We start from the raw sequence: 24,915 nt of genomic DNA, 5'->3' as shown, positions 1-24,915 counted from the left end.
CGGTGGCGAGTCCAGGAGCAGGCGTATGGGGTGTAGGGCAGCAATGGATGCTTAGATAGGGTGTTCCTCTGCATGGCAGCTGGGACCTGACAATGTGATTCACAGATGTTTGGGAAAATCGCCTTGGTGGACGGAACCGAAATCAACCGGAACAACAACTTCCAGACCTTCCCGCAAGCTGTGTTGCTTCTTTTCAGGTCTGTATAGGCCCAGCCCCTTCCTCATCCCATGTCTCTCTTGTGTAGCATCCCTTTCCGTTCCATTCCCTCGGTGTGCCTGGGACATCCAGCCTGGAGTGATTTTTAATGCAGAGCCCCTGCTGGGAGAAGCCAGCCTGACTGCCCTCTGGCCTGAAGACCCCCAGGCTACCCCCCACCCTCACAGGTCATTAAAGAGCCCTTCGTCATGTGCACCGTGAGGTTGCACTGGATCACAATGCACCAATCCATGGTGGTGCAACATAAGGAACTGGGTCTCTGTATACTGAAGCAACAATGAGGTGTAACATTCACGGCACCGTCATCTTGGCCATCATCAAGAACTAACCCCACATCTCCAGAGCTGAACAGGGAGCTGCTGTAGCCTGTGCTACAGGACTGAGATGCAGAGCTGCAGAGGTATCTAGGCGTCTCTTCTGCCCTGAAATCGGTGCTATCGAAATACCTTTGAGGGTCTGGACATAAATCCCTTAGCTGGCAGCTGTAACAGGCTTTTCCTAGCTGCTGTGAACCTGACACAACAGGGGAAGCATGGTTCACTGACCAGAGGGTTACAGTTGCAGCAGGGGGTTGCAGGAAAATACACTGTGGGGTCAGGTTGTGGCCTGTGTGCGCCTTGGTTCCCACTCCGGGCTCCTCGTAATTCGCACAAGAAGACGCGTGAGCCCTGTGTGTGTGCCCCTAGAGCCGCAGACCATCAGTGGCACCTGATGCACAGGCCAGAGGGCAGCCGGGCGTGGCGCTGAATGCCAGGCCAAGAAGGAGTTGAAAAATGTTATTTGCCACCCAAAGATGCTGTTGGGCTGAAATTGAAAAGTTTCGTGGGAACGTGTTGATTTCAGCAACGTTTCGGAGGGAAACGTTGCCAAACAATTCGAATGGAAACCCTAAAACGGTTTAATTCAGTGTAATCTGGTGTTCTGTTTCTATGGGGAACGTTGCCGCGTGAGGGTAATGAAACCATGCGCTAACCTTCGACGTTTCAGAAATGAAACGTTTTGGAATTTTCCCTTCCACGGTAAATTTCAAAATTTTGACTTCTCGTCTGGCATTGGTATAAAAGGAAATGTCAGAATTCCCCATGGGATGGAAACTCTGGTTTCTTACCAGCTCTCAGAAGGGATGAGAAGAATAAATATGGTCTCTGGTGCTTTTCAGTCAAACAGTCTCAGAAGTGTTTTATAAACATGAGGTCCTTTAGCCTTACCTCCCCCTTGTGAGTTGTTCTTGTCCCCATGTAACAGCTGGGGAAATGACTTATACTGTTGCATGGTGAGCCAGTGGCTGGGCTGGGAATAAAAGCCAGGAGCCCTAACTCCCATTCTTCTGTTCTAACCACTAGACTTCACTCCCCTCCCAAATCCATAGATAGAACCTGTTCTAACTGCTGCACTGTCTCCCCCTCCCTCCTCCCAGAGCTGGGGCTAGAACCCAGGAGTCCGGACTCCTCGTCTCCTGCCCACTCACTCTTAGGACTAGAACTCAATCATATTGATTCTCGGCCCCTGGTGTGACCACTAGATCCTGCTCCCTTCCTGCTAATCTCATCCCCTACTTCCTGGGCAGGGAACCCAGGGCAACCCTTCCCCGCAGCATCTAGCTGGCATTCTCCCTTTCTCCCTAGATGTGCGACGGGCGAGGCCTGGCAGGAGATCCTGCTGGCCTGCAGCTACGGGAAGATGTGTGACCCAGAGTCTGACTACGCCCCAGGGGAGGAGTACACATGTGGCACGGGCTTTGCCTACTTCTACTTCATCAGCTTCTACATGCTCTGTGCCTTCCTGGTATGCGCCCTTAGGGTGGACCCCCTTGGCTGGTTTGTATTTAGCACCCGACCCTTTCATTGCCATTAACAGAAGGGTGAAAGTGGAGGCCATGGGATTGTGCCAGCCGGGGACCAACCACCGAGCTAATCCCAATGCTTTATCCCATGAGCTCTCCCTTGGCACCCCAGGTCCTGGGCAGCCCCAGAGCACTCCAGACAGGGTCCAGCATGTTTTGCATTGTGCAGCTGACATCCCCCTTTCTGTGTGGCTGGGAGAACAGCACGGTTCATTCACCAACGGCAGAAGGCAGGCTGATAAGAAAAACACCGGTGCTGCTCCATAAACCAGTTGCCAGGAGGTGCCATTCTCCACCCTCCTGAGCCCACCCCATGGTAAACCTGAGCTCCAATGAGCCAGAGAGCCCTGCTAGAGTCCAAGAGCGGACTCTGGTCTCCCAGGGGGCAACCCATTGCAATGCTGACAAGCAACAACCAAGCAGGAGGGGTTGAAATGAATGGGCTGCCGGGCAGATTGAGGGCAAATGTCAGCATCCAACTTGGGGAGGCTGAGGGGAGGATCCACCTGTGATTGGGATGAAATATTTCCAGGGAGCTAAGGTCTATTCCCTGTCTCATGTTAGCTGCCGATGCTGCTGGCTTCAGGAAATCCTCTCTCTGCCAGACCATCATCCAGCCCCTGCTAGCATGAGGGAATCCACTCACTTCAGACTCCATCCACGCACTGACTCTCCCCTCCAGCCCCCTTTTCAACCTTGGATCCTTTGGGGAGCATGGCTCCTGGATTGGGTCTCCATCCCAGTCCTGCTCTCGTGACAGCGAGGCACGTAAAAACGTCCCTCTAACGTATTCTCCATGCAGTAGTTCTGCTAGACAGGCTGCGAAACGCTCTCCGGCTTTGATTGGCTACCCATCATATATCAACATAAGGACAAAATTCTCCCTAATCCACACGCCAGGCCTTGTCCCTGCTCGGTGGGTCCCCCAGGGAGAAGAGAATGTCTGAGCCAGGATGTTGCTAGCAGGCAGGTTGGTGAGGAGAATTTTGAACTAAGTGCGTAATTTGTCAGAGGAGTCCAACCAGTAGCAGTTTAGAGCACAGGGAAGGTGGCCCGTGGCCCGGTGCCCTGCTGTCATTTTATATAAGCCCTTCACATCTGGATACCCCACGTCCTGCCCTCTCTGGTGCATTGTGGGACAGATGTTCAGCTGACTTCAACAGCGCTGCTTTGCGCCAGCTGAGGATCTGGCTCTGCTTCCGGTCCCCTGCACATATGCTCCTCTTTTACCAGATTATCAACCTCTTTGTCGCCGTTATCATGGACAACTTTGACTATCTCACACGGGACTGGTCCATCCTGGGTCCGCATCACCTGGACGAATTCAAAAGAATCTGGGCAGAATATGACCCGGAAGCCAAGTGAGTGAGCAACTGGCCTTGGTCTGAGTGGCAGCCAGGGGGGCCGGCAGATTATTTCCTTAAATAACTGAGTGAATTTAGCACAGGTGGAAGGTGCTGGGTTGACAGCCGGTGGGAGTGAAGTCCCCTATTTATCTACAGCTCAGCTATAACCCAAGTAGCATCAATACCAATGGCTGTGGAGGATTCTCCATCACTGGCAATTTTTAAATCAAACCTGTATGTTTTTTAAAGATGTGCTTTAGTTCAAAAGGAATTATTTGGGGCAAATTCTCTGGCCTGTGTTACACAGGAGTGCCGACCGGTTCTTTTCCCTGCTACCCAGAACGCACAGGTTCACAGACAGACTCCGGAGCTGAAGAAGTCTTGTTTATTTGTTGCGTCAGTGAGTGACCAGTCCACCCAGACAGGGAACAGCCTAGGGTTAAATGCAAGCGCAACCCCACATTGAGGTGCTTGCCTTAAATACATGGTTACAAAGCTGTTTGTTATACATGGTACAAACCCTTTTCAGCCAAACACTGAGATCAGTTTGCTAACGACCTTGTTTACCTGATTGGACGGCTGACCAGGCTGTTTGCCTGATCAGGTTGCTAACCAAGATGTTCACCTGACTGAACTGCTGACCCAGTTGTTTGTCTGATCAGGTCGCTGGCTCAGCTTTTCGCTTGGCTGTTCCTCCCCGCCTGCCAGATAAGCAGCATCTTTTCACATGTCCCAACACCTAAAATATACATTTTACATAGAATCATAGAAAATTAGAGTTGGAAGGGACCTCAGGAAGTCATGTAGTCCAACCCCCTGCTCAAAGCAGGACCAACCCAGCTAAATCATCCCAGCCAGGGCTTTGTCAAGCCAGGCCTTAAAAACGTCTAAGGATGGAAATTCTACCACCTCCCTCGGTAACCCATTCCAGGGCTTCACCACCCTCCTAGGGAAAATGTTTTTCCTAATATCTAACCTGGACCTCCTCAATTGCAACTTGAGTCCATTGCTCCTTGTTCTGTCGTCTGCCACCACTGAGAACAGCGTCACTCCATCCTCTTTGGAACCCCACTTCAGGTAGTTAAAGGCTACTATCAAATCCCCCCTCCCTCTTCTCTTCTGCAGACTAAACAAGCCCAGTTCCTTCAGCCTCTCCTCATAAGTCATGTGCTCCAGCCCCCTAATCATTTTGGTTGCCCTCCGCTGGACTCTCTCCAATTTGTCCACATCCTTCCTGTAATGGGGGTCCCAAAACTGGACACAATATTCCAGATGTGGCCTCACCTGTGACAAATTGAGGGGAATAATCACTTCCCTTGATCTGCTGGCAATGCTCCTACTAATGCAGCCCAATATGCCATTAGCCTTCTTGGCAACCAGGGCACACTGCTGACTCATATCCAGCTTCTTATCCACTGTAACTCCCAGGTCCTTTTCTGCAGAACTGCAGACAGTTGGTCCCCAGTCTGTAGCTGTGCATGGGATTCTTCCATTCTAAGTGCAGGACTCTGCACTTGTCCTTGTTGAACCTCATCAGATTTCTTTTGGCCCAATCCTCCAATTTGTCTAGGTCACTCTGAATCCTATCCCTACTCTCCAGCGTATCTACCACTCCCCCAGCTTAGTGTCATCCATGAACATAATGAAGATGCAATCCACCCCATCCTCCAGATTGTCAATGAATACGTTGAACAAAACCGGCCCCAGGACTGACCCTGGCTGAGATGATTGACGAAGGTGCTAATTCTAATGGTGGCTTTATGATGCCCATTAAGAACTGGACTGAGAAACACCAACTCATTTAATGCAGGCCCCCAAACTGCCACCAGCTGGATTCTAGACTTGGGTGCTTTCCTGTTCCCTGAACCATCCAGTCTGCAGTGACATAATATGTCAGCACTGTAGTGTCATTCTACAATGGCCTGCAGTATGCAACCTCATTGGTTCCAAAATTGTCTGCCTATTTAGATACTTCTCTGCTCCCCATCACTGTAGTGTCTGGGGGCCTCTCCTGCATTAATGAATTTACCCGCACAACAATCCGTGCAGCAGGGAAGCGTCATTATTTCCATGTTACAGATGGAGAAACTGAAGTACAGACAGACTCAAAGCCCAGATTTGTCAAGGTTTTTAGCATTGCTGGCTGAGTTTTGCAATGCCTAACTGATTTGGGAGTCCAAGACTCATTTTCAAAAGAGATTGAGGCCCTGAGGAGCCAAAAATCCCATTGCCAGTGCCTAGATCCCTTTTCAAAATAAGCAACAGAAGGGTGAAGCACAGCTGTCTCTTGACTCTTGCAGGGGGAGAATCAAACATCTGGATGTGGTGACCCTGCTGAGACGCATCCAGCCTCCCCTGGGCTTTGGGAAGTTCTGCCCACACCGTGTGGCTTGTAAGGTAATGAACCCTTTGCAAAGGGAAAGGCTCTTTTATCACACACTAGAGGGCTCACCTCCCAGTCACGCCCCCCTGCCTCCAGCACACCCTCTAGCTCCTGGGTCCCCTGCTCCCACTGAAAGGTGTTAGGAAGGGGCGGGGGAGAAACCCAGCACTGGTTTTGGGTATCCTCGTTATCTAATAGCAAGTGTATAATGGAGAAGGAGGCTTTTGGGGAAAGCGAGACAATGTAAATGGGTGGAGGCTGACACACTTCAGGCTTCCAGAATTATAATCACCAGTGGTGCAATCAGTCCAGTACAATGCAGGGGCACTGACTGGGTAACCCCCTTAAGGACACAACCTCTGAGAACACCCCTAGAGCTCTTGGTAACACACAGATCTCAGCTAGAGATGGGTCCAAGCTGCAAGCTCAGCTCCAGAGTGTCCCCGTGTTCACCACTGGGGTTCAGCTCTTCTTTAGCTTCAGTGGGTCACGTTGTGGCTGCGTGAAAACTCTGACGGTGGGAATCTGAACTCCTCAGTGGGGAACGTGTCCCATTGCCAGTAGGGGGAAGCTCTCCAAAGGGCAGGGCTGCAGAAGGAGCAGGGAGTGTGGACGGGGTGGCCGTTGCTCTGCAGGTGTCTGGCACGTCTTCGTGCACCAGCTCATTCTCCACAGAGCACAGGAGCCATTCCTGACTCATGCCCTCAAAGCCTTAACAAAGCCACCGCGTTCCTAGGTCAGAGCTCAGGGCAGCTTCGCCATTTTAAACCAGCTGTGGATGCTGGACCTTTGGCTGAAATTGCATGTTATCTAGAGGCCATGAGGTCTTATCCCAGAATCCTTTGGGCTGGACAGGCTCTCCAATGGATCCTCTAGTCCACCTCGCTGCCTTGTGGTTGGATGGCTTTCATTGATCCCATCCCATCCCTGATAGAAAGATGTCTGCCCTCCCCTTGAACATCTCCACTGGTGATGCCACACCCGCCATACGCATCCTGCTGCATAACCCAACCCCTCCGCAGCATTATACCCTTTAACCGTACAGTTCCCATGCAGCCCACGCCTCTTTGTTCGGTCTTTGTTGACTGGCGAGCTGCGCCCTGGAGCGCGTCCTTTGCACAAGGGCTGTGCCAAAGAGACAGATCTCAGTTGTCATGAACATAAAGGGGACGCCCTCCAACGGGGCTGCTGGACACAGATGGACTGTGAGGTTCTCTCTGGCTCCCTAGCTCTAAAACTGTGCTGATGTCGCCGCTGCCCAGCATCTCCCTCAGGCCTGGCCCGGCAATCCTGCAAGGGTTTGCTGACGGCCCCGTGTGCGGGAAGTGTTCTGCGGCGGGGGGAGGTGACCGTGGTTGTCGGTTTCTTGCGCAGCGCCTGGTGTGCATGAACATGCCTCTGAACAGCGACGGCACTGTCACCTTCAATGCCACGCTCTTCGCTCTGGTGAGGACGGCCCTCAAGATCAAGACGGAAGGTGAGGGATGAGCTCTGTCTGCTTGGGTGCGTCTGGAGAGACTGGCTCCAGAATGCTTCCCCAGCTCCACCCGTGCAGGGGTCCCCTTCCCCGCACCAGCGTGAGACGTGAGTCCTAGCAGAACACCCTGGTGCGTTTCATCTGAGGACCTCAGTGCTTTACACCTTGGGCCAGATCCTTTGCTGCTGCAAATCAACCCAACTTGACTTCCATGGAGTCCCACCAATTTACACCTGTTGGGAGCCTGGCCCCTTATCATTTAGCCTCACAACACCCTGGTGAGGTAGGTGAGGGTTGTGTAGGGATCATTTCACCCATCCACAAAATGTAGCCACCGCCTTCGAGTAGTGTCCCTGTGGGTGTTCCACCTCAGCTGCTCACGCGCCCATGCACCTCTGATTGGAGATTTTCAGTAGCAGTGCTCATTCGACCCGCGCGTGCACTCCACACGTCCTCAGACCCTGGACTGAGGGTATATAGAGCTGCGCAGGCAAACTTCCCTCAGTTCCTTCTCAATCACCTGTGACCTGAGACAGAGCATCTAGCTTGCCCGCTTCAGCTTTGCTTTAGCTTACCCTTGAGTTCTTAGTTCAAAGTTTAGTTTAGCTAGTTCTCTCTTTTATTGTATAATTGTCCCTCTTTAGTTAATTTGGGGAAGTTCTGCTTAATATCCCCTTTTTTTTTCTCTCCCCTCCCCTCATCCCCTCGGCCTTCATGAGGGGTTTGCCGTCAACATGGTGTGCCGGGATTCCTGGGATTTGAGCGCTGTCTTTCCCTCTAGGAATTTATCCTGATCAGCGACGGATATTCCCAGTGTATCCACTGTCTGGGAGATGCCTACAATTCCTGCCAATTCCAAGAGCTGCTCAGCTTTTAAAAGCAGATCTAAAAACTCCTGGAGATTAAATTTAGGCTCCTCGTGATGGAGCACTCCCTCCAATCAGCCTCGGCTCTAGGCTCAGAGACTTCCTGTACATCAGCCTTCATGTGAGCATAGTGCCCGCTCAACCTCTTCGTCCAACTCGCCTAGGTCTTTGTGGGTTAGAGCACAGAGGGTACTGGTCAAATTCCCAAGAAGAAGAGTTCTGCTTCTCCCCATGGTTGGCCTACTTCAAAAAAGCCTCAGTCACCATCAAGATCGACCATTTTGGCGACCTCATGTCCCAGGTGTCAGCCTATAGCTGTGCCTGGTATCTTAATTGGGAAATAAGCCCTGAGACCAAGACAATCTCATGCCCCTTCTCACTGGTACGACCGACACTGGATGCCTCCCCTACCTTATGGTTTCTCTCAATGGCCATATTGCGACCTGTGGGCTGCCTCTCATCAACAATTTTCAAGAACTCCTGACCATTCCTGTGGGGATCATCATGGAAGGCAGTTTTCTGCTCCATCTCTTCCTCTTCAACAGCCCCCACCACAAGAGGAATCTTTTGAAGAGCAAGAGGCTAGAGCAGACAGGGAGGTGACACCACAAACTAATATCTCCTCTCCTTTGCTTAGACAAGGCCATGATGCCTCCTCCACCTTCTTAGGCCAATGATTTTAAACAGGTTCAGAAACCGATGAAACAGATTGCCAACTCGCTTCAGATCCTACGGGACAAAGTTCAAGAGTTGTAACATAAGCCCTTAGACATCCTCCACACAACAGCCTCTGATCAAGTAGCTTTGCCAGTGAATGAGACTCTACTGAACCCTGCCAAGATTGTTTGGCAAATTTCAAGTACTGCATCACCTATATGCAAATGAGTCGATAAAATGTATTACATCCCAGCACAAAATTCTGAGTTTTTATTTTTGCACCCTTCTCCCAACTCTTTCATTGGGGAGGCTATTAATGAGCATAGCAGACAACACCATACTAAGTCTACACGCTATGATAAAGATCTTAATCTCTTTGGGCATAAAAGCTAATCTTCCATGATCCTTCAATTTAGAGTAGTGAATTATCAGGTTCTGATGGCAAAGTATGATCACGTCAATGACAGCAAACTCAACTCTTCTATTGATCAACTTCCCCCAGAACAGAGGGAAACATTCCAAGCCATCATAACTCTTAGCCAAAGACATTGTTGCAAGCCTCCTTAGATGCAGCTGACACCACAGCTCACTCCATCTCTACTGCTGTTTACGTGTGTCAAGCATCTTGGCTGCAGCTGTCAAGATTTCCTAGGGAGGTCCAGAATACCAGAGAAGACCTTCCTTTTGACAGACTGAAACTTTCCAGTGAGTCCTCTGATGAACCTTTTAGCAGCGCTTGAAGGATTCAAAGGTCACCCTCCGGTGTCTCAGTATATGCATACTCTCAATGGCTGCTGTTTTTCAGTATTGGATCCAGCTCCAAAGTTCTCTCCTCCTTCAGAGGCTACTGCTTGGGGGTCACCTGAAGTGGAAGCACCCATAGGGACACAACTCATAGAAGAAGGAAGGGTTACTCACCTTGCGCAGTAACTGGAGTTCTTTCAGATATGTGTCCCTATGGGTGCTCCACTACCCAGCCTCCTACCCCTCTGCTTCAGAATTTCATCTCACGGGACTTCAGGGTAGAGAAGGAACTGAGGGCAGTTCACCTGCACAGCCCTATTTATCTTCGGCACAGGGTGTGAGGATGTTGGGAGAGCCTGCCCGGGCCAAACAGGAACTGCTACCAAAAATCTCCAATCAAAGGCGCACAGGACACCTGCACACCTGAAGTGGAGCACCGATAGGGACACATCTCTCGAAGAACGCCAGTTACTGCAGAGGGTGAGTAACCTCTCCATCTCTGGGGTGGAATACAGCAGCCGTTGAAGCGCATGGAATGACATGTAAAGACCCAGGTAAAGACAGGAAGGTGAACCATAATTCCACCTATTTAAAATGGTAGAGGGAAATGAGGGAGGCGGGACTGAGATGGAAGCTGGGACGGCCATCAAGGTTAATGTGTCAGCACTTGTAAAAAGGTGCCCTTGCATTTTTAATGGCCATCATTGGCCAAGGCATCAGTTTCGTATCCCAAGAACTAGTAACCTCATCCACTTGGTGACTTCAAACGGCCCTCAGAAGTCATTGCCCCACAGGAAGGACATCGACTACTTCCTGGGTTACCAAAAGAGTTTCCTGTAGCACCCAGGTGTGCCTGCAAAGCCTCCCATCTATAGACAGACCAGACTTATCCCTGGTTAGCTAGTTAAAGCCCAAGATGACAACCCAAGATAGCCATCACACCATGCTGAATGAGCCCCTCTCTAGGCTCACCCCTCCCATTTTTCTTGGATTGTCCCAATGTCAACAAGACCGTTTGACATCAAGTTGTTCTCAACCTTATTTTACGTCGAGGCACTGCCCTTATGTCATGACACGGCATCATGGCACGACATTGTGTTATGTCATGGCGCCATGACACCAGGACCTGTCATCCCATAAGGCTGCCTCCTGCTCTTCAAGCACCATGTCATGAGAGAGCCACAAAGTCAGGACTCCACGAGACAGTGGGTTTTTCCTCATGAACCTGACACAAGTAGTGGCAACACAGACACTTCTGCAAGTGGAACCTAGAATACACGAGAAAACAGGGTTGGGCCTTCGCTCAGGAGACCCCTGATGTAATGGATTTCACAGCATCTTGGCTTTACCGTTAGTCATTTGCTGTGTGTGGTGTTTCCTAGGGACAGAACAAAAGGACCTGTGGTTTGTTTCCCCACAGGTAACTTTGAGCAGGCCAATGAGGAGCTGAGAGCCATTATCAAGAAGATCTGGAAGAGAACTAGCATGAAACTCCTGGACCAGGTCATTCCGCCAATTGGAGGTGCGTCTTCTCATTGGTGATCCAGAGATGGGTGATCCAGAGTTCTCTTTGCTATCCTCCCCACCGTTATTGGATTATTTCTTCCCTCCAGCCAACTCTCACCGCTTGGAGGGGTTGGGTGGATATAGCTGCTGGGCAGTGTTAATGGCCTTCCTTGACTTTCTCCCTCCAGAGGATGAAGTGACTGTGGGCAAGTTCTATGCGACCTTCCTCATCCAGGAGCACTTCAGGAAGTTCATGAAGCGCCAGGAGGAGTATTATGGGTATCGGCCCAAAAAGAACGCCATTGTTATCCAGGTCAGTGGAAACAGGTCTGGGGATCCCAGCCACTCCGCATGCCTGGATAAAGCAGCCAGCTTGTTCCTACTGCACAGGGGCAGGATAGGAGGCAGAGTTGCCCAATAGATAGACCACTAGCCTGGGACTCAGGAAACCTGGGTTCTGCCACCAGCACCTTTGGGTGACTTTGGGCAACTCACTTCACCTCTCTGTGCCTCAATTTCCCCATCTATCATATTGGAATAATGATACTGACCTCCTTGGTAAAGCACATTGAGATCTCCTGATGAAAAGTGCTACAGAAGAGCAAGGTGTTATTATTATTACATGCAAGGCAAAGTGGGAAAGAGGCCTAGATATGTCTACGAGTATATGAAGGTGTCGGTACCAGGGTGGCAGAGGAATTCTTTAGGGTGGCCTAAGAGGAAGTACTGGGATAGATCTGAACAAAGGGAAATGTAGATGAGGGAACGGTCTTCGGGTGGAAACAGTAGAAGCACCGTCCCTTGGAACACTAGAAATGGATCTACACAAAAGCCCCTTGCATGGGAGAGCCCGTGGATAACCGAGCAGAGCCCACATAGATCTCAGTGTCTAACTGATGGGACCCCACATTTAGAGAAACAGTCCTGAATTGGTTATCCAGGCTGAAGGGAGCTCTTTGAAGCTGTCTCCCCAGGACCTGGCAGTCGGTCTCTGCTGCACACAGGTTGGATGGGTGCCTAGACTGAGCTTTGGGGTTTTAAGGGCTTCTCATGACAGAATCTCAGAGCTGGTGCCCCCAACCCACCCTTTCTGCAGCAGAAACGTAGCCCTCCTCCTTCCACAAAGATCCAGGCTCAGTCTCTGCAGGCAGCACAAGCTAGAGGAGTGAACATAGTCATGAGCAGCTGGATTCCTAGGTGCCTTCCCCGCTCTGCCACTGACGTGTTGTGTAGCCTTGGGCAAGTCACTTCCCTCTTGTCTGCCTTAGTTTCCCCACCCATGAAATGGGGACAAAGAGGCAGAGACAAGGGGAAGATCTGCGACTTGTGTCACGCCCTGCCCCCCTTCTGGCTGATGGAACGAACAGCTTCACACAAGAGTTTCAGCTGGAGTCCAGTCTTCCTGCATCAGAGGTCCTGGGGGGCAGGTCCAAAGGATGCTATCTGGAGTACAGAGGTCTCCTCCCCTGGGGTGAGGGGACGTATTTCTGTCATCTAGCCTAGAATGCAGCCATATCTCATGGCTCTCCTGTCCTCCCCACGGGGTGTCGGACCATCTGTCCTGGGGATAAAAGATCAGTTCTAGCATGTGCAAGGTGAGATGTGCCAGCCCCCGTGGCCCTGCAGGAGGGGCAGAGATGCCGAAGCCCTAGAGACATCCTCACAGCTTGGCCCGTTTACCATCCTCCAGCCCCATTGTGTGAAGTCACCTCTCTGTGGTCCCCTCTTCTCCATACCCAGTGTGCGGTGCCAGCCCTGCCTCCAGCGAGCGGTGGGCGAGGCTGCTGCACCAGCAGGCACCTATACACCCCTATGGGAAGTAGGCAGGGCAGCCTAGCCTCTGTGAAGGCAGTGTGGGGCAGGGCTAAAGGTTCTGGGGCTGAACCCCCCCAGATTGCCTGGGAAGGAAGCTGGAGCTCTCTGGTAACTGGGCTTCGCTGAGTCTCCCTCTCCCCTTCCCTGATGATGAAGAGCTCGCCCTGCCACCAGCAGCCCTGTGAGTGATCTCCCCATCTCTGTCCTTCCAATCAGGCCGGCCTGAGAAGCATCGAAGAGGAAGCCGCGCCCGAGATCCGCCGAGCGATCTCTGGGGACCTGACCGCCGAGGAGGAGCTGGAGAGGGCCATGATGGAGGCGGCGATAGAGGAAGGGATATACAGGGTGAGCACAGCGATAGGTACCATCCTCCCCACACATACCAGCCCCACCGCCAGTGGCCCAGACAGAGCACGGCACACTGAGAGGTGACTGCTACAGACAGGGTAGGGGCCGGCCAGAAAGTGCCAAGGGTGAGTGAGGATGCCCGAGGTCGTAGTCATATTGTCATGGCCTCTTGGTGCCAAGTGCTTGGGCAAGGCCCAGCTAGGCATGAGCACGTTGGCTGGTGGGTGTGGCACGAAGCCACCAGCACGGGAGATGCCACAGTCCGTAGAGACGGCTCTGATCACAGAGGAGAGCTTCAGTCACAAGAAACCACGTCACCGACTGGCTAATTCGATCCTGGGTCACCGTCTCCTCTGTTCCCAAGCGTTTGGTGCAGATGCGGGCTGGTGTCCTGAGCACAAGAATCACTGGATTCGAATCCCAGCACTGCTATTATCTCCCTGTCAGTTCTTCCCCTTCCCTGTACAGTGCGGATAAGGACATTGACCCACCTGGCCCGCTGTGCAGGATATTAACCAGCAAACGTGATGGAGGAGTTCTCATTACTGGCTGGTGTGCATTAGCATCTCTGCCAGCTGCAAAACTATGTGTCACAGACCCCACACAGCTGACAGAGATTCCCTCTGCTCTCACTACCTGGGAGCTGTGTAGCGATAATCATGGCAACCAAGGTAGCCAGGAGTCTGTGACTGTCCTGCCAACTCTCACTCCTCAGGACATTCCACATGTTCAGAGCCTGCCTGTGAATATGGGAGGGGTTATCTGGTAGGAGAGGTAGTGTTGCCTAGTGGACGGGCTGGAACTGGGCTGCAACTCAGGAGACCTGGGTTCTAGTCCCAGTTCTGCCATGGACCTGATGGATGACCTTAGGCAAGTCGCTTCCCTGCTCTGTGCCTCAGTTTCCCCACTGTGAAGTGAGGACCTGCATGCCCCTATTTATAAAGTGCTTTGAGAGTTGCATGAGAACTGCTCTGTAAGAACTGGGGCTGTTTATTATTACTGCCCTGCTGTGCATGATCTTAAACTCAGCCACCGTTAATGGCCTCCGCCGTCCCGCCATGGGTCCAAACCCATCCGGACTGTCAGGCAGCGTGTGTCACTCCCCACAACCCCCCACCTTCCTGCCACAGGCAGAGAGGCCCGAGAAGCACCACCGTCCGGGCCTCCTCTGACTTGTCCCTTCTTGGTTCCAGAGGACGGGTGGCTTGTTCGGCCAGGCTGACTCCTTCATGGAGCGGAACAGCCCCCTGCAGCCTCACGTGACCAGCCAAAGACCCCTGCAGTTCACCGAGGTGGGGAGCGAAGACTTGGACTCCCCCGTCTTCCTCGATGACTTCCCCCCGGCCAGGAACACCAACGCCAACAACAGCAACGCCGCCGCACAGTAATGCTCGGGTGCTCGGGGACAGCCCCTCATGGGGCCTGGCAGTGGGGGCAAGAGGGGGATGTGTTGTTTGTAGAAACGGGGCAGCCTCCATGCGAGGGGAACCTGTTCATCCCCTCGGCTGACTTGGGAAGGAAGGGGAAGCACCGTGCTCAGGGGCTGTGAGTGTGTGCCTGTGTGTGTGCACGTGTGTGGCCGCAGGTGTGTGTGTGCGTGCATGCATATGTTTTATGCTTGTGTGGGGGGCCCGACACTCACTCCCCTTTAACCACTAGGGGGGAGAGAGGTGCGGTTTCTGCCTTCAGGTCTCAGACAAAAAGAGATGCCCGGGTCTCGGTTTACAGGGCCTGGCACATGCCTCCCCTGGGCTAGGCAGTCACTCCTTCTACACTGTGCCTCCCATAGGGCGCACGCGGGATTGAGGAGAATACAGCACCTCTTAAAAACACTGCGAGCTCAGTGCCTTTGAAAACTGCTCTCCCAGCACAGCCCTTCAGCAGCGGGCGCAGATCCTGTTTTCACCACCAGGTGTCAGAGTCATCCCAGCAACAGGCACTTTGCAGCTGCCAATCTGCTTTAGATTTACCCCTGGGGAAGATCTGGTCCCAGATTATTTGTGGGGCTCTTTAGGGTCCAGCCCAGAGCAGGGATGGATTTAGAGCAGCAGTAAGCAAGACCCGCTCTGAAAGCAGAGGGAGCTGGAGGTGCTCGGCCCCACTGTGAGTCAGATCACGTGATGTCAGGCGCCCGGGTTAAAAATCTGAGGTCACTGTAGGGTGACCAGATGGCAAGTGTGAAAAATCGGGACAGGCGTCTAAGAAAGACAGAGCCCCAAATATGGGGACTGTCCCTATAAAATCAGAACATCTGGTCACCCTAGCTCGCTGGGGCTAGTTTTGTGCACAGAAATGCTGCTTTTATGAAGCCCTTGATAACTGCAGGTGCAATGAACAAGGCCTGAAGGCAAATGGTCTCTCCAAACATCCGAGGCTGCCCCTGTGACTTTCATCCATATAGATGCGGCGAGGCCCGTGGGCTAGACCCAGGGCTGGCGTAAGCAGCGTGACTCCCTTGGCCTGAGCCCAGTTGTGCCCATCTGCACATGGCTCTTGGTTTCCCAAACACTTCCTCGCTCCCTCTGGTCATGGTGGTGATGTTATTTAGCGAGACAACACCTCCGGCACGCTGGGTGCTCCAGAGAGTGCAGAAAGGACACTGCCGCCACCCAGAGCGTGTGTAATTGAAGCGTAACAATGTCCCTGGCAGGGTTATCAGTGGGGGCCGAAAGGGGGGAACTTCTGGATCTGAACGCTTCAGCTGCTACTGCTTGAATTTAAGGAGTGAGGCACACCAGCCCAGTCACAACAGCAAACACAGGAATGTCTCTGCTGCTCTGATCCAGCCAGCAGGGCGCAATAGAATGCAGCACTGTATTAGCGCCGGGGGCATGTGCGCCTGGCCAAAACAACGCTGGATGGGCAGAAACAGGAGAGCAGTGAATATGGAGACGAGGGCTGCACCAAAACCATGACGGGGTTGTCCTGGTTAGTTCTTCGGTTGTCTGTCCTTGTGGGTGCTGCATCGTAGGATGTGCCGCGCCCGAGCGCTCTTGATCGGAGACTGTGAGGCAGAGCTCGCGGGACTACACCTGCGCAGTCACCCCTTGTGCTCCGAACGAGGGGACCCAGGGAGGAGAGACCCCGCTGCCTCTCGGCTCTTTCTCAGCCATCTGGGCTCGAGATGGAATTTTTTGCCGTTCGCTGTATTCAGCTTCCTGTCTTTCTTTCACCTCGTTTAGTTTCTCAGTTATTTTCCTGACCTATATTTTATTTTCGTCTTCATTTGGCAGGTTTCTGTGCTCCTTCCCGGAGGAGGCGTTTCCCCTCCTAATCCTGGACTTTTCTTTGAGCCAGAGCTTTCTCTGTTATGCCTAAAACCCCAGGGTTTAAGCCCTGCCAGGATCTTTTCCCCTCAGTGATGGATATTGGAGTTGGGGAACACATCCCCTCCAAGTGTGCAGTGTGTCTGGGGGTTAAGGGCAGGTCCAAAAACAATAGGGAGATGAGACTTGTACTCCGGTTAATGGGGTGTGCGCTCACTTTGGAGGAGTCCATTTCCCTCCCTGCATTGGCCTTGGTATCGCGGGTCACTTCAGTCATCGGTCCAGCCTCAGCTGTGACCATGGAGACGAAGACTTCCAAGAAGAAGAAGCACCCCTCCCCAGCCAGAGAAATGAAGAAAAGGGGTAGATCACCCCATAAGACCCACTAGCAGGGGACCTCATGTCCCTCACAGGGTATCATAGGGGCTCCGAGTGAGTGCAGTATTGAGGTGTCGGTGTCGTGTAACCAGAGCACTCGCAGCCGTGGCACTGCCTGATCTTCCATGGCACCATGATAGGCATAGGGCTACCATACATCCCTTGGCACTGGCTTCTGACTCCAGCTCTGAAGGGGGGCAGGATCCTGTACCTACCTTGGGATCACAGCAGTCCCCATCTCACGGGTCCACAGTTTCACTTCCGGGACCGACTATACCAGCCTCGACTATAGGCTGTCAGAGCCTTCCGGCTCCTGCCAGGTTTCTGTTGTCTGAAGAGCTCATTTCAGAGGGGCCTGACTCTCCGCTGCTATGGTGATCTGTCCGAGCCCCCTCACCGGTACTGCCTAGGCACCTGCAGGCCGAAACCCGCCCAAGCCTTTAGCAGTCAGCACCAGCCACATTACCTGAACCACCACGTAACCGCTGAGATCTCGGTAAAGGAACCCATCCTAGCACCATACCATTCAGCTCCCAGGAGTCCCTCTAGCCAGGAGGACCCTAGAGAACCTGCCAGGCCCCGCAGACCCAGAGACTATGATTGTCACTGGGGATCCTTTCCCTGTCCCCTCTACCCCCGCCAATGGGGTTCCTGGATCCTGGGGCCATTTTGGTGACCAGTTCTACAAGATGCCAAGAAGAGATTAAAGGCACCCACTGGTACCTGTCCATCCATGGCAACCAGCTGTCCATCCAGGCCCACCGACAGCAATTCCGGGCACCAGGGCAGAACAGTCAATGGCCCCCTAGAAAGGGGTGGCTGAGGTCCAAGTGGGCTTCTGCTGGAAGTTTTTGCTGATTTATTATGTGCCATGCAGGTTCCCAGGCAGCTGAGGAGGTGGTATCTGCTACTACATTCCAGGACTTCATGAAGAGGCTGGCAGACTTCTGAAGGACCCACGCTTTCCAGTGAGCATACAGGCTCCTCTCTCCATGGTCTTAAGGATTCCCGGGCAACGCGGCAGTCATTGGGAACCTACGTGCCTGTAACGAAAAGATGATTTAGTAGAATTCAAACTGCCCAAAGATCCCAGGCCATTTTAGTCCCATCAGCTGTCCACTTTCCCTGGGCCTCAGGACTCCTTTGAGAGAAGAGGCAACCAGCAGAAGCAGGGACTACCTGCCCCTTCTCTTACTCAATCAGCTTCTCCTTCTAAGAGCCAGTTTTGACACCTTGGCTGAGGGCATCAGTGTAACCAGTTCACTGGGTTCCCCCTTGTGCAATTTACTCCCCCACTCCCCACGGAAATCAACTTCCCTGCTACTCACCAGCCTGGAAACTCCTTATCTCAGACAAGTGGATGCTGGAAGTTGTCAGAGTGAATTGATTTGTTCATTTCCACTCTACCTCTCCATATCACCCCGCCCCTCGTACTTCTTTGGAGACCTCTCTTACGAAGAGCTTTTAAGGCAAGAAGTCCTATCCCTCCTCTTCCTGGGGGCAGTGAAGCTGGTTCAACAGTGTTGACTGGGAAAGGATTCTACTCCAACTACTTCCTAGTTCCCACGAGAAACAGAGTGTGGAGGCTGATTCTCGACCTCAGAAACTTGAGCAACTAAGTTCTAGCACAACACTTCAGCATGGTGCCACTACCTACCGTTCTCCCATCGTTGGATTCAGGACACTGGTTCATTGCCCTTGACCTGCAGGATGCCTACTTTTATATAGCCATCCACCTGTCTCCACAAGGGTTTCCTGTGCTATGTAATAGGAGCAGTCCACTATCAATATCAAGTTCTCTCCTTCGGACTCTCCACGGCTCCAAGGGTGTATACAAAGGTCCCCTCGTCAGTAGCAGATCACCTCTGTCAAGGGGAGATCTCAGTATTCCCATATTTGGATGCCTGGTTGATCAGGGGTTGATCACTTCAAGAGGTCCAGTCAGCTATGACCAAAGTGTTAACTTTATTCCAATCTCTAGGATTTCACGTCAATCATAAAAAATTGACCTTAACTCCAATATAAACTTCGTAGGAGCCACTTCAGAGCCCACAAGAGCAAGTGCCTGTCTATTCTGGGAGAGATCTTTCACCCTACCTGGACTAGTCCTGGTACTAAAGTTCAGCCCACAAGCAACCATGAGGGCTAATCTTCACCTCTGGAGCCACATGTCTGCCTCCATGTTCATGATTTCCTATGTGAGACTCTATCAGATGTCTTCAGACGTGGTTAAGAACAGCATAGGCCCCAAACCGACACCACCTGTCCAAAGGGATCGCAGGCTTCAGAAGGTGTTGGATTCCCTCACATGATTGAAAGACCCACAGAGGGTCTGTGTGGGAACCCCATTATTGCTTCCCACGCCATCAAAGAGCCTCCTGACAGACGTTTCCTCTCTGAACTCCAGGGCATGGCTTCTGAATGGCTCTCGACCGTGGAATTAAATTGTTTGTCTGCAGTTCAGTCAGTTCGTTTGTCCAGCAGAAAGCCAAGTACCGGCAAGACGTACCTCCAGAATGGAAATGCTTTCACTTTGGTGCTCTCTACCTTCTTCCCAAGCCTCGCTGCCTGCTGGAACGAAAGACACGGGGTCTGTTAGAGTGCATGCGGCTGCTACCACAACTTTCCACCCCCACCCATCCAGGGGTTCTCGGTTTTTGCCCACCCTGTCACGGCCAGTTTCCTCAAGGATCTATCCAACTGGTTTCCTCCTGTTTGGAACCCAGCCCTCTAGTGGAACCTCAACCTGGATCTTAATGCTCTAAGGAGAGCCCCCTTTGAACCGATGGCCATCTGCTTGCTCCTCCACATCTCCTTCAAAACTTTGTTCCTGGTCATCATTACTTCAGCAAAACGAATGGAAGACCTGGGGGCACTCATGGCCAAGCCACCATATCCCACCTTTTATAAGGACAAGGTTGTACTACGTCCCCATCCCTGGTTCCTCCCTAAGGTCTCCTGGGAATCTCACATTAAACAGGAGATTCGCCTGCCAGTATTCTACCCACAGCCTCAGGCCTCCGGAGAGGGCTCAAGCCTTCATTCGCGGAACATTAGACGGGCCCTTGCCTTCTATTTGGACAGGAATTAGGTCCTTCAGGGCTTCTCCCAGGCTATTGGAGTCATTAGCAGAATGAATGAACCAACCTGTTTCCACGCAGAGGTTGTCTCAGGATGTTGCAGGTTGTATTTTAACCTGGGCTACAGCCCCCCACCCTCTGAGTGACAGCACGTGCCACCAGAGCTCAGTCCACGTCTCTAGCTCAACTGAACAACGTCCCCATAGCAGAAATCAGCAGGACTGCGACTTGGTCTTTTGCCAGACCTGTGCCAAGCATGTGCCATCTCACCTGCTTAGAGAGGACGCTGCCTTTGGGGATGCCGTTCTCTGAACAGCCCTTGACATGCCTCCCCCAGAACCTCCCACCTCTCTGACTTATTGCTCTGGAGTCTCCTGCAGCGGAATCCCACAGGGATGTGCGCTCGAGAAAGAACGGGAGGTGACTCACCTTACAGTACCTTGAGTGCTTCAAGATGCTTTGTCCCTAGGGCTGCTTCACCTCCCGGCCTCCTTCCTCTCTGCTGTGGAGGGTCTGGCTTCATGGCTGAGAAGGCGCTGCATGGCAGTGGGCTCACCTCTCCCTCCATCCCCTCGTTCAGAGCACGAGGTGAGCCTGTGCGCAGGTGTGGGCTCACTAGCACAACTTTGCCGTCTCTGATCAAAAGTGCACGGGCGTGAGCACAGCCTGTGGTGGAGCAGCCTTCTTAGTGATGCTGTACTTCCTATCAATCTATCTGTCCATCCATCCATCCATCCCCAGACAGCCTCTTCTGTCCATCCCCAGAAATACCCTTCTGTGTATCCATCCGTCCATCTCCTTACACATCCATCCATCCAGTACGTATAGTGTCTGTCTGTCCAGTCCAGTGGTATTTGTGTTGTTTTTATTAATATTATTTGGGGGCAGAGGCGATTGTGAAGGGGAGGGGATGAGAACAGAGGTGCTGACGAGACGGTTGCAGGGCAGAGGAGGGCGCCGTGGTGGATGGAGGGCAGGAGGCAGAGAGTGTCACGCATGGTGACTGATGCTGGTGAATGGAAGCCGCTGGAGGGGCAGCTGGAGAAGGGGGTGGTCCCTGTGCCAGCCTGACCTGCTTTCCTGTCCCTGACAGGGTGGAGTTCGAGGATGAGCTGCGGGGGGAAAGGATGCTGCCGGCGCCCAGCCAGCCATGGCCACGCTGTGCTCTGGGTCAGTTCCTGCAGCGTCGCCACACCGGGCATTACCGTGAGGGGGCTCCTGGGAGGGGGTGGGACAGTGCTGTGGCCTGGGAAAACTCCCTGCTGGCCACACAGGCATGGGGATGAGACCCCATTTTTCACCAAGTGGCCTGGAGGATGGACCCTCTTTTATCAGAGGGTCAGGAGGGAGGATCCCCTTTTATTGGGGGGGTGGGACTCCATAGGGTGCTGGAGGGAGGGACCCTCTTTTTCACCAAGGAAGCTGTGGGGCCCCCTTTATCGGGCGGAGCCGTGGCTGTTCCTTTATGGCACTGAGGACAAGCTGAGCAATAGAAAGAGCAGCCAACGCTGTAACTCCCGGCAGCAGCAAATGCAAATAATCCCCTTCCCTGGGGGTGCCAGTTCTGGGGGGGTCCCTTCCCCTGAGGCTCCATGGCCCTCAAAGGGAGGTGAAGCATGAGGCTGAATTTCCTGGGGTGCTGCAGGCCAAGTCACCCCTCAGCCGGTCAACCCCTTCCCAGCCAGCATCCCCGATGCCTCAGAGCCACAGCAGAGCCCTTTCTGTGAGCTCCCTCCTGACGCCCCCCAACTCTCTTCCCCACAGGCCACAAACGCTCCTTCCACCTGGAGAAGCTGCAGCGGCGGCTGGACAGGAGGCGGGCAGCCAGCGTCGGTGGATGTCCGGGGTCGTGGGGGCTACAGGTAAATGGTGCTGGGATATCCTGTGACTCGTCTGGCGGGTGGGTCCAGTCCCCTTCCCACTTTGGGCTGGCCAGGACAGCCAGGCACCGGAAGCAGCAGGTCCCCCGGGAGATCCCAGCTTGGCATCAGCATCCTGCCCTCCCTCCGCATCAGCCAGGCTGGCCCATGAGAAGCAGGATGAAGTCCGTACTCCTGCCCCGTCAGCAGCGGAGATGCTCCCCCAGGACTGGGGGAAGCAGGTGGCATCCCAGCGTCCAGCTACAGCCATGGGCTCAAAAAGCCCCAGCTCCGGCACCTGTGCCTCTTCCCAACGGCAGCTGGAACGACCCACAGGGCTGAATCCACTACTGGGGTATTTGGTTGCAGCTCCTAACCGGTGGCCAGGAGTGGGGATGGGTGTACCCCAGGGGCAGGGTCCCTGGGGGGTCATGCCTTGTTATATTCAGCTAATCATGGCCCCGCTATGTAAGGAGATGAGGCTCTGTCGCCTTGCCCCTTATCTGCCCATTCCCTTCTCCTTTTCTACCCTGCACTCCAGAGGAGGCTGTGGACAGAGGGACTGTTGCTAGCCTGCGGGGGTTGACCATTGACTCTATGGGAGCCGAGTTCAAGCAGTTCTGAAAACCCCACTGCTAGCGCTTCCCCTGCCTTGTGCTGGAGCCCAGGGCCCCGTGGGAGCAAAGCCACAACTCCCCTTGGGCAAGGATCGAGTGGCATTGCTAATCCTCTGCCTGGCTGCAGGGCGACGTTGAGCAGTTCCCAGCCATGCTGCAGGTCCCGGTAACGGGGCAGCATGCCGGAGCTTGGTCCCTGCTCTGGTGCTCATCTAGGCAGCTGTGCATGGACTGGCCCTCGCATTTCCAGTTCTCTCTTTGCTTCTGTGACATCGCCAACGAACACCCCTCCTCCGTAAACTCAGCCGGGCGCCCGGCTGTTCCTGGAGCCCAGCGAGGAGCCGGGCAGGTGAAGGCAGCGCTGTCTGAGTGCTGAGTCGTAGCCCTGGAAGGGGCTGCGCTCTTCGTCCAAAGGGGTGCCACAGGGCGGCTGGCAGAGGCCATGGTGGGTGAGAGGGAACCAAAAGGGCGAAAGTGATGTGCCCGCTGCTCAGGAAGCCTGAGGGATGGTACCTGTGCAATTCCCCGGATCAGCACTGACCTCGCCCACCCAGAGGGGCTTCTGCAGCACGTTCAGAATTGCCCCCTCCCCCTGCCCTCCTCCTGAGATGTGACCCTTTGCGCCTTCTCCTGCCCAGCTGCCCAGAGAGGAGGCTGTTGTCCAGGAACAGGGAGCAGTGCCAAGCTCCGAGAGCCAGCTGGGTGACGGCAGTGATGCGAATGGAGAGAGAGATGCGACTGCCTCTACCCCAGCCACCACCTTACTCATCAAGGAGGTAGCACTGGGGCAGCACCCTGCATGGGGACTGGCAGGGGTGGGGCTGGAGGGAGACTGTTCATGGGGGAGCAGTGAAAGGAGGAGAAAGTCCACACCCCTGGAGAGGGATGTGGGGAGGCAGATGGGGCAGGAGGACTTGCCAGTCCTGAGCCTAGGGATGGGATGTGGAGCAGAGCTCGGTCCTGGTTAGAGGCGTTGAAGGTTGAAGTGGTGATGTAGGGGCAATGGGGGACCTAGAGGGGACAGGAATGGGGTGGAAGCAGAGATCAGTAATGGTGCCGGCACAGGGGTAAGGAGGGCAGAAAGCCCGCTGTGGGATAGATACAGCAAGGGGGCTGCGGGTCAGGATTGAGGGGCACTGGCGGAGCTGCATGTGGGGAATTTGCCAAGCGCCTGCTCACATTTTGCTCTGGGCCCTGTTTCTCTCTCGAGTGTGCATGTTCCCAGCTCCCTGTGTTTGTGCTCAGCTGGGAGACCCAGGCATCAGCTGCTCTGGACCCAGGGAGGGTTTCTGCACAGGCCACGGGGCCAGCAGCCATGATGATCCCTTTCTTCTACTGCAGACTCGGCTCTCCGGGAGCCTGGGCGCTCTGGCCCGCGACCCATCCTTTGTGCGAGCCGCGAGAGCCGAGACGGCTGCCACCTGCCACCTGGAGATGGTAGCGATGGAAGAGGCGGCGGCCGAGCTGCTGAAGGGAAGGGAAAGCCCCGTGGGAGCGGAGACCGGCTCCACCTGCCAACATGCCTCGGCCACGTCCCTGCACAGCTCCCATGGGCCTAGCGCAGCTGGCTCCACGGAGGCCATCTCCAGCACCCGCCTGTGAGACGCCGCTGGCGTCCTCCTCGCCAATGGTGCCAGCCGGGAGGTGTCGCGCATTTGTGTGCTTTCAGAGGGTTACCGTGGCAATATGGCACCCTCCCCTCCCACACACAGCCCTGACTGGCTGCGCTCTGCCCCGGGCCCGGCAGATGGGACATGTCCCTCAGGGAGCCAGAGAAGGACTGGCCGGCCTGTTTGCGGAGCGCCTGGACTCGGTGCGTTTCCTAGAGAGGTGCCCGGTGCTGCGTTGGCAGGGAGCGGCCCCATCCCCTCGCAAGAGCTGTAACCTGTGCACCGGACAGGTCATTAAATCCCTGTGACGCCGAGATCTCGCTGTTCCACTCTTTCCTTTGGTGCTTTGGCCAACACCTTCAGGAGCAGCCTTTGATCAGAGGAGGACCAGCGGAGACCCTTAGGGGCCTGCTTTCCAGAGTTCCTGAGCACCCGCAGCTCCAGCCAGTGCCACTGTGAGTCGTGGGTGCCCCGTCCCTCTGAACAGCAGGGCCCTCCAGTGTCTCGGGCTGAGCTTCCGAAAACGAAAGGCCTGCTTAATGAGCGGCTGCTTTCAAAAATGTTTTATCTATATTACAGACACGCTCCGCCTGAGATCAGGGCCCCATTGTGCTGGGTGCTGTACGTACATAGCCAGAGCCAGCCCTTGCAATCTGACTACACAAGGTGCCTTCTGAAGATGGGAAACTAGGCCCAGAGAGGTGACGGGGGAGATTTTCATTATTTATCTAACTCCCTTTCACGTGCTGGGAGGGTGAGCATCTCATTGGCCCGGGGCCTTTGAAAATCAACTCCTGGATGACTGGCCGACATCTAAGTACCTCCCAGAGCCTTAAACACAAGTCCCCGCTTCCTCGTACGTTGCATCCCTTCCTCTGTCTCATGAGCCAGGTGGCCACTTGC

The 24,915-nt window shown here is 53.9% G+C and overlaps 1 protein-coding gene across 5 annotated transcripts in view; it reads left to right on the top strand.

Annotated features, from left to right (window-relative positions):
• CACNA1S (calcium voltage-gated channel subunit alpha1 S) overlaps nucleotides 1-24,326 on the top strand; it is an 84,255-nt gene extending 59,929 nt beyond the window's left edge. For all 5 annotated transcript variants that reach the window (XM_067531792.1, XM_067531791.1, XM_067531795.1 and 2 more), the window contains 13 exons: nucleotides 106-197; nucleotides 1,843-2,002; nucleotides 3,294-3,421; nucleotides 5,707-5,803; nucleotides 7,164-7,266; nucleotides 10,954-11,055; nucleotides 11,228-11,352; nucleotides 13,071-13,199; nucleotides 14,396-14,586; nucleotides 21,020-21,096; nucleotides 21,691-21,788; nucleotides 23,041-23,178; nucleotides 23,744-24,326. In XM_067531792.1, the coding sequence (XP_067387893.1) occupies nucleotides 106-197; nucleotides 1,843-2,002; nucleotides 3,294-3,421; nucleotides 5,707-5,803; nucleotides 7,164-7,266; nucleotides 10,954-11,055; nucleotides 11,228-11,352; nucleotides 13,071-13,199; nucleotides 14,396-14,586; nucleotides 21,020-21,096; nucleotides 21,691-21,788; nucleotides 23,041-23,178; nucleotides 23,744-24,004 (1,701 nt within the window). In that variant the 3' untranslated portion in view covers nucleotides 24,005-24,326. The remainder of the gene's footprint in view (nucleotides 1-105; nucleotides 198-1,842; nucleotides 2,003-3,293; nucleotides 3,422-5,706; nucleotides 5,804-7,163; nucleotides 7,267-10,953; nucleotides 11,056-11,227; nucleotides 11,353-13,070; nucleotides 13,200-14,395; nucleotides 14,587-21,019; nucleotides 21,097-21,690; nucleotides 21,789-23,040; nucleotides 23,179-23,743) is intronic.
• The last annotated feature ends 589 nt before the right edge of the window (nucleotides 24,327-24,915 follow it).

The sequence above is a fragment of the Emydura macquarii genome, unplaced genomic scaffold (assembly GCF_026122565.2).
Source record: "Emydura macquarii macquarii isolate MOO-44397 ecotype Brisbane River unplaced genomic scaffold, CSIRO-AGI_Emac_v2 contig_3220, whole genome shotgun sequence".
NCBI lineage: Eukaryota > Metazoa > Chordata > Testudines > Chelidae > Emydura > Emydura macquarii.
Note: the sequence above shows the minus strand (reverse complement) of the source record. Positions and strands in the feature narration are given on the sequence as shown.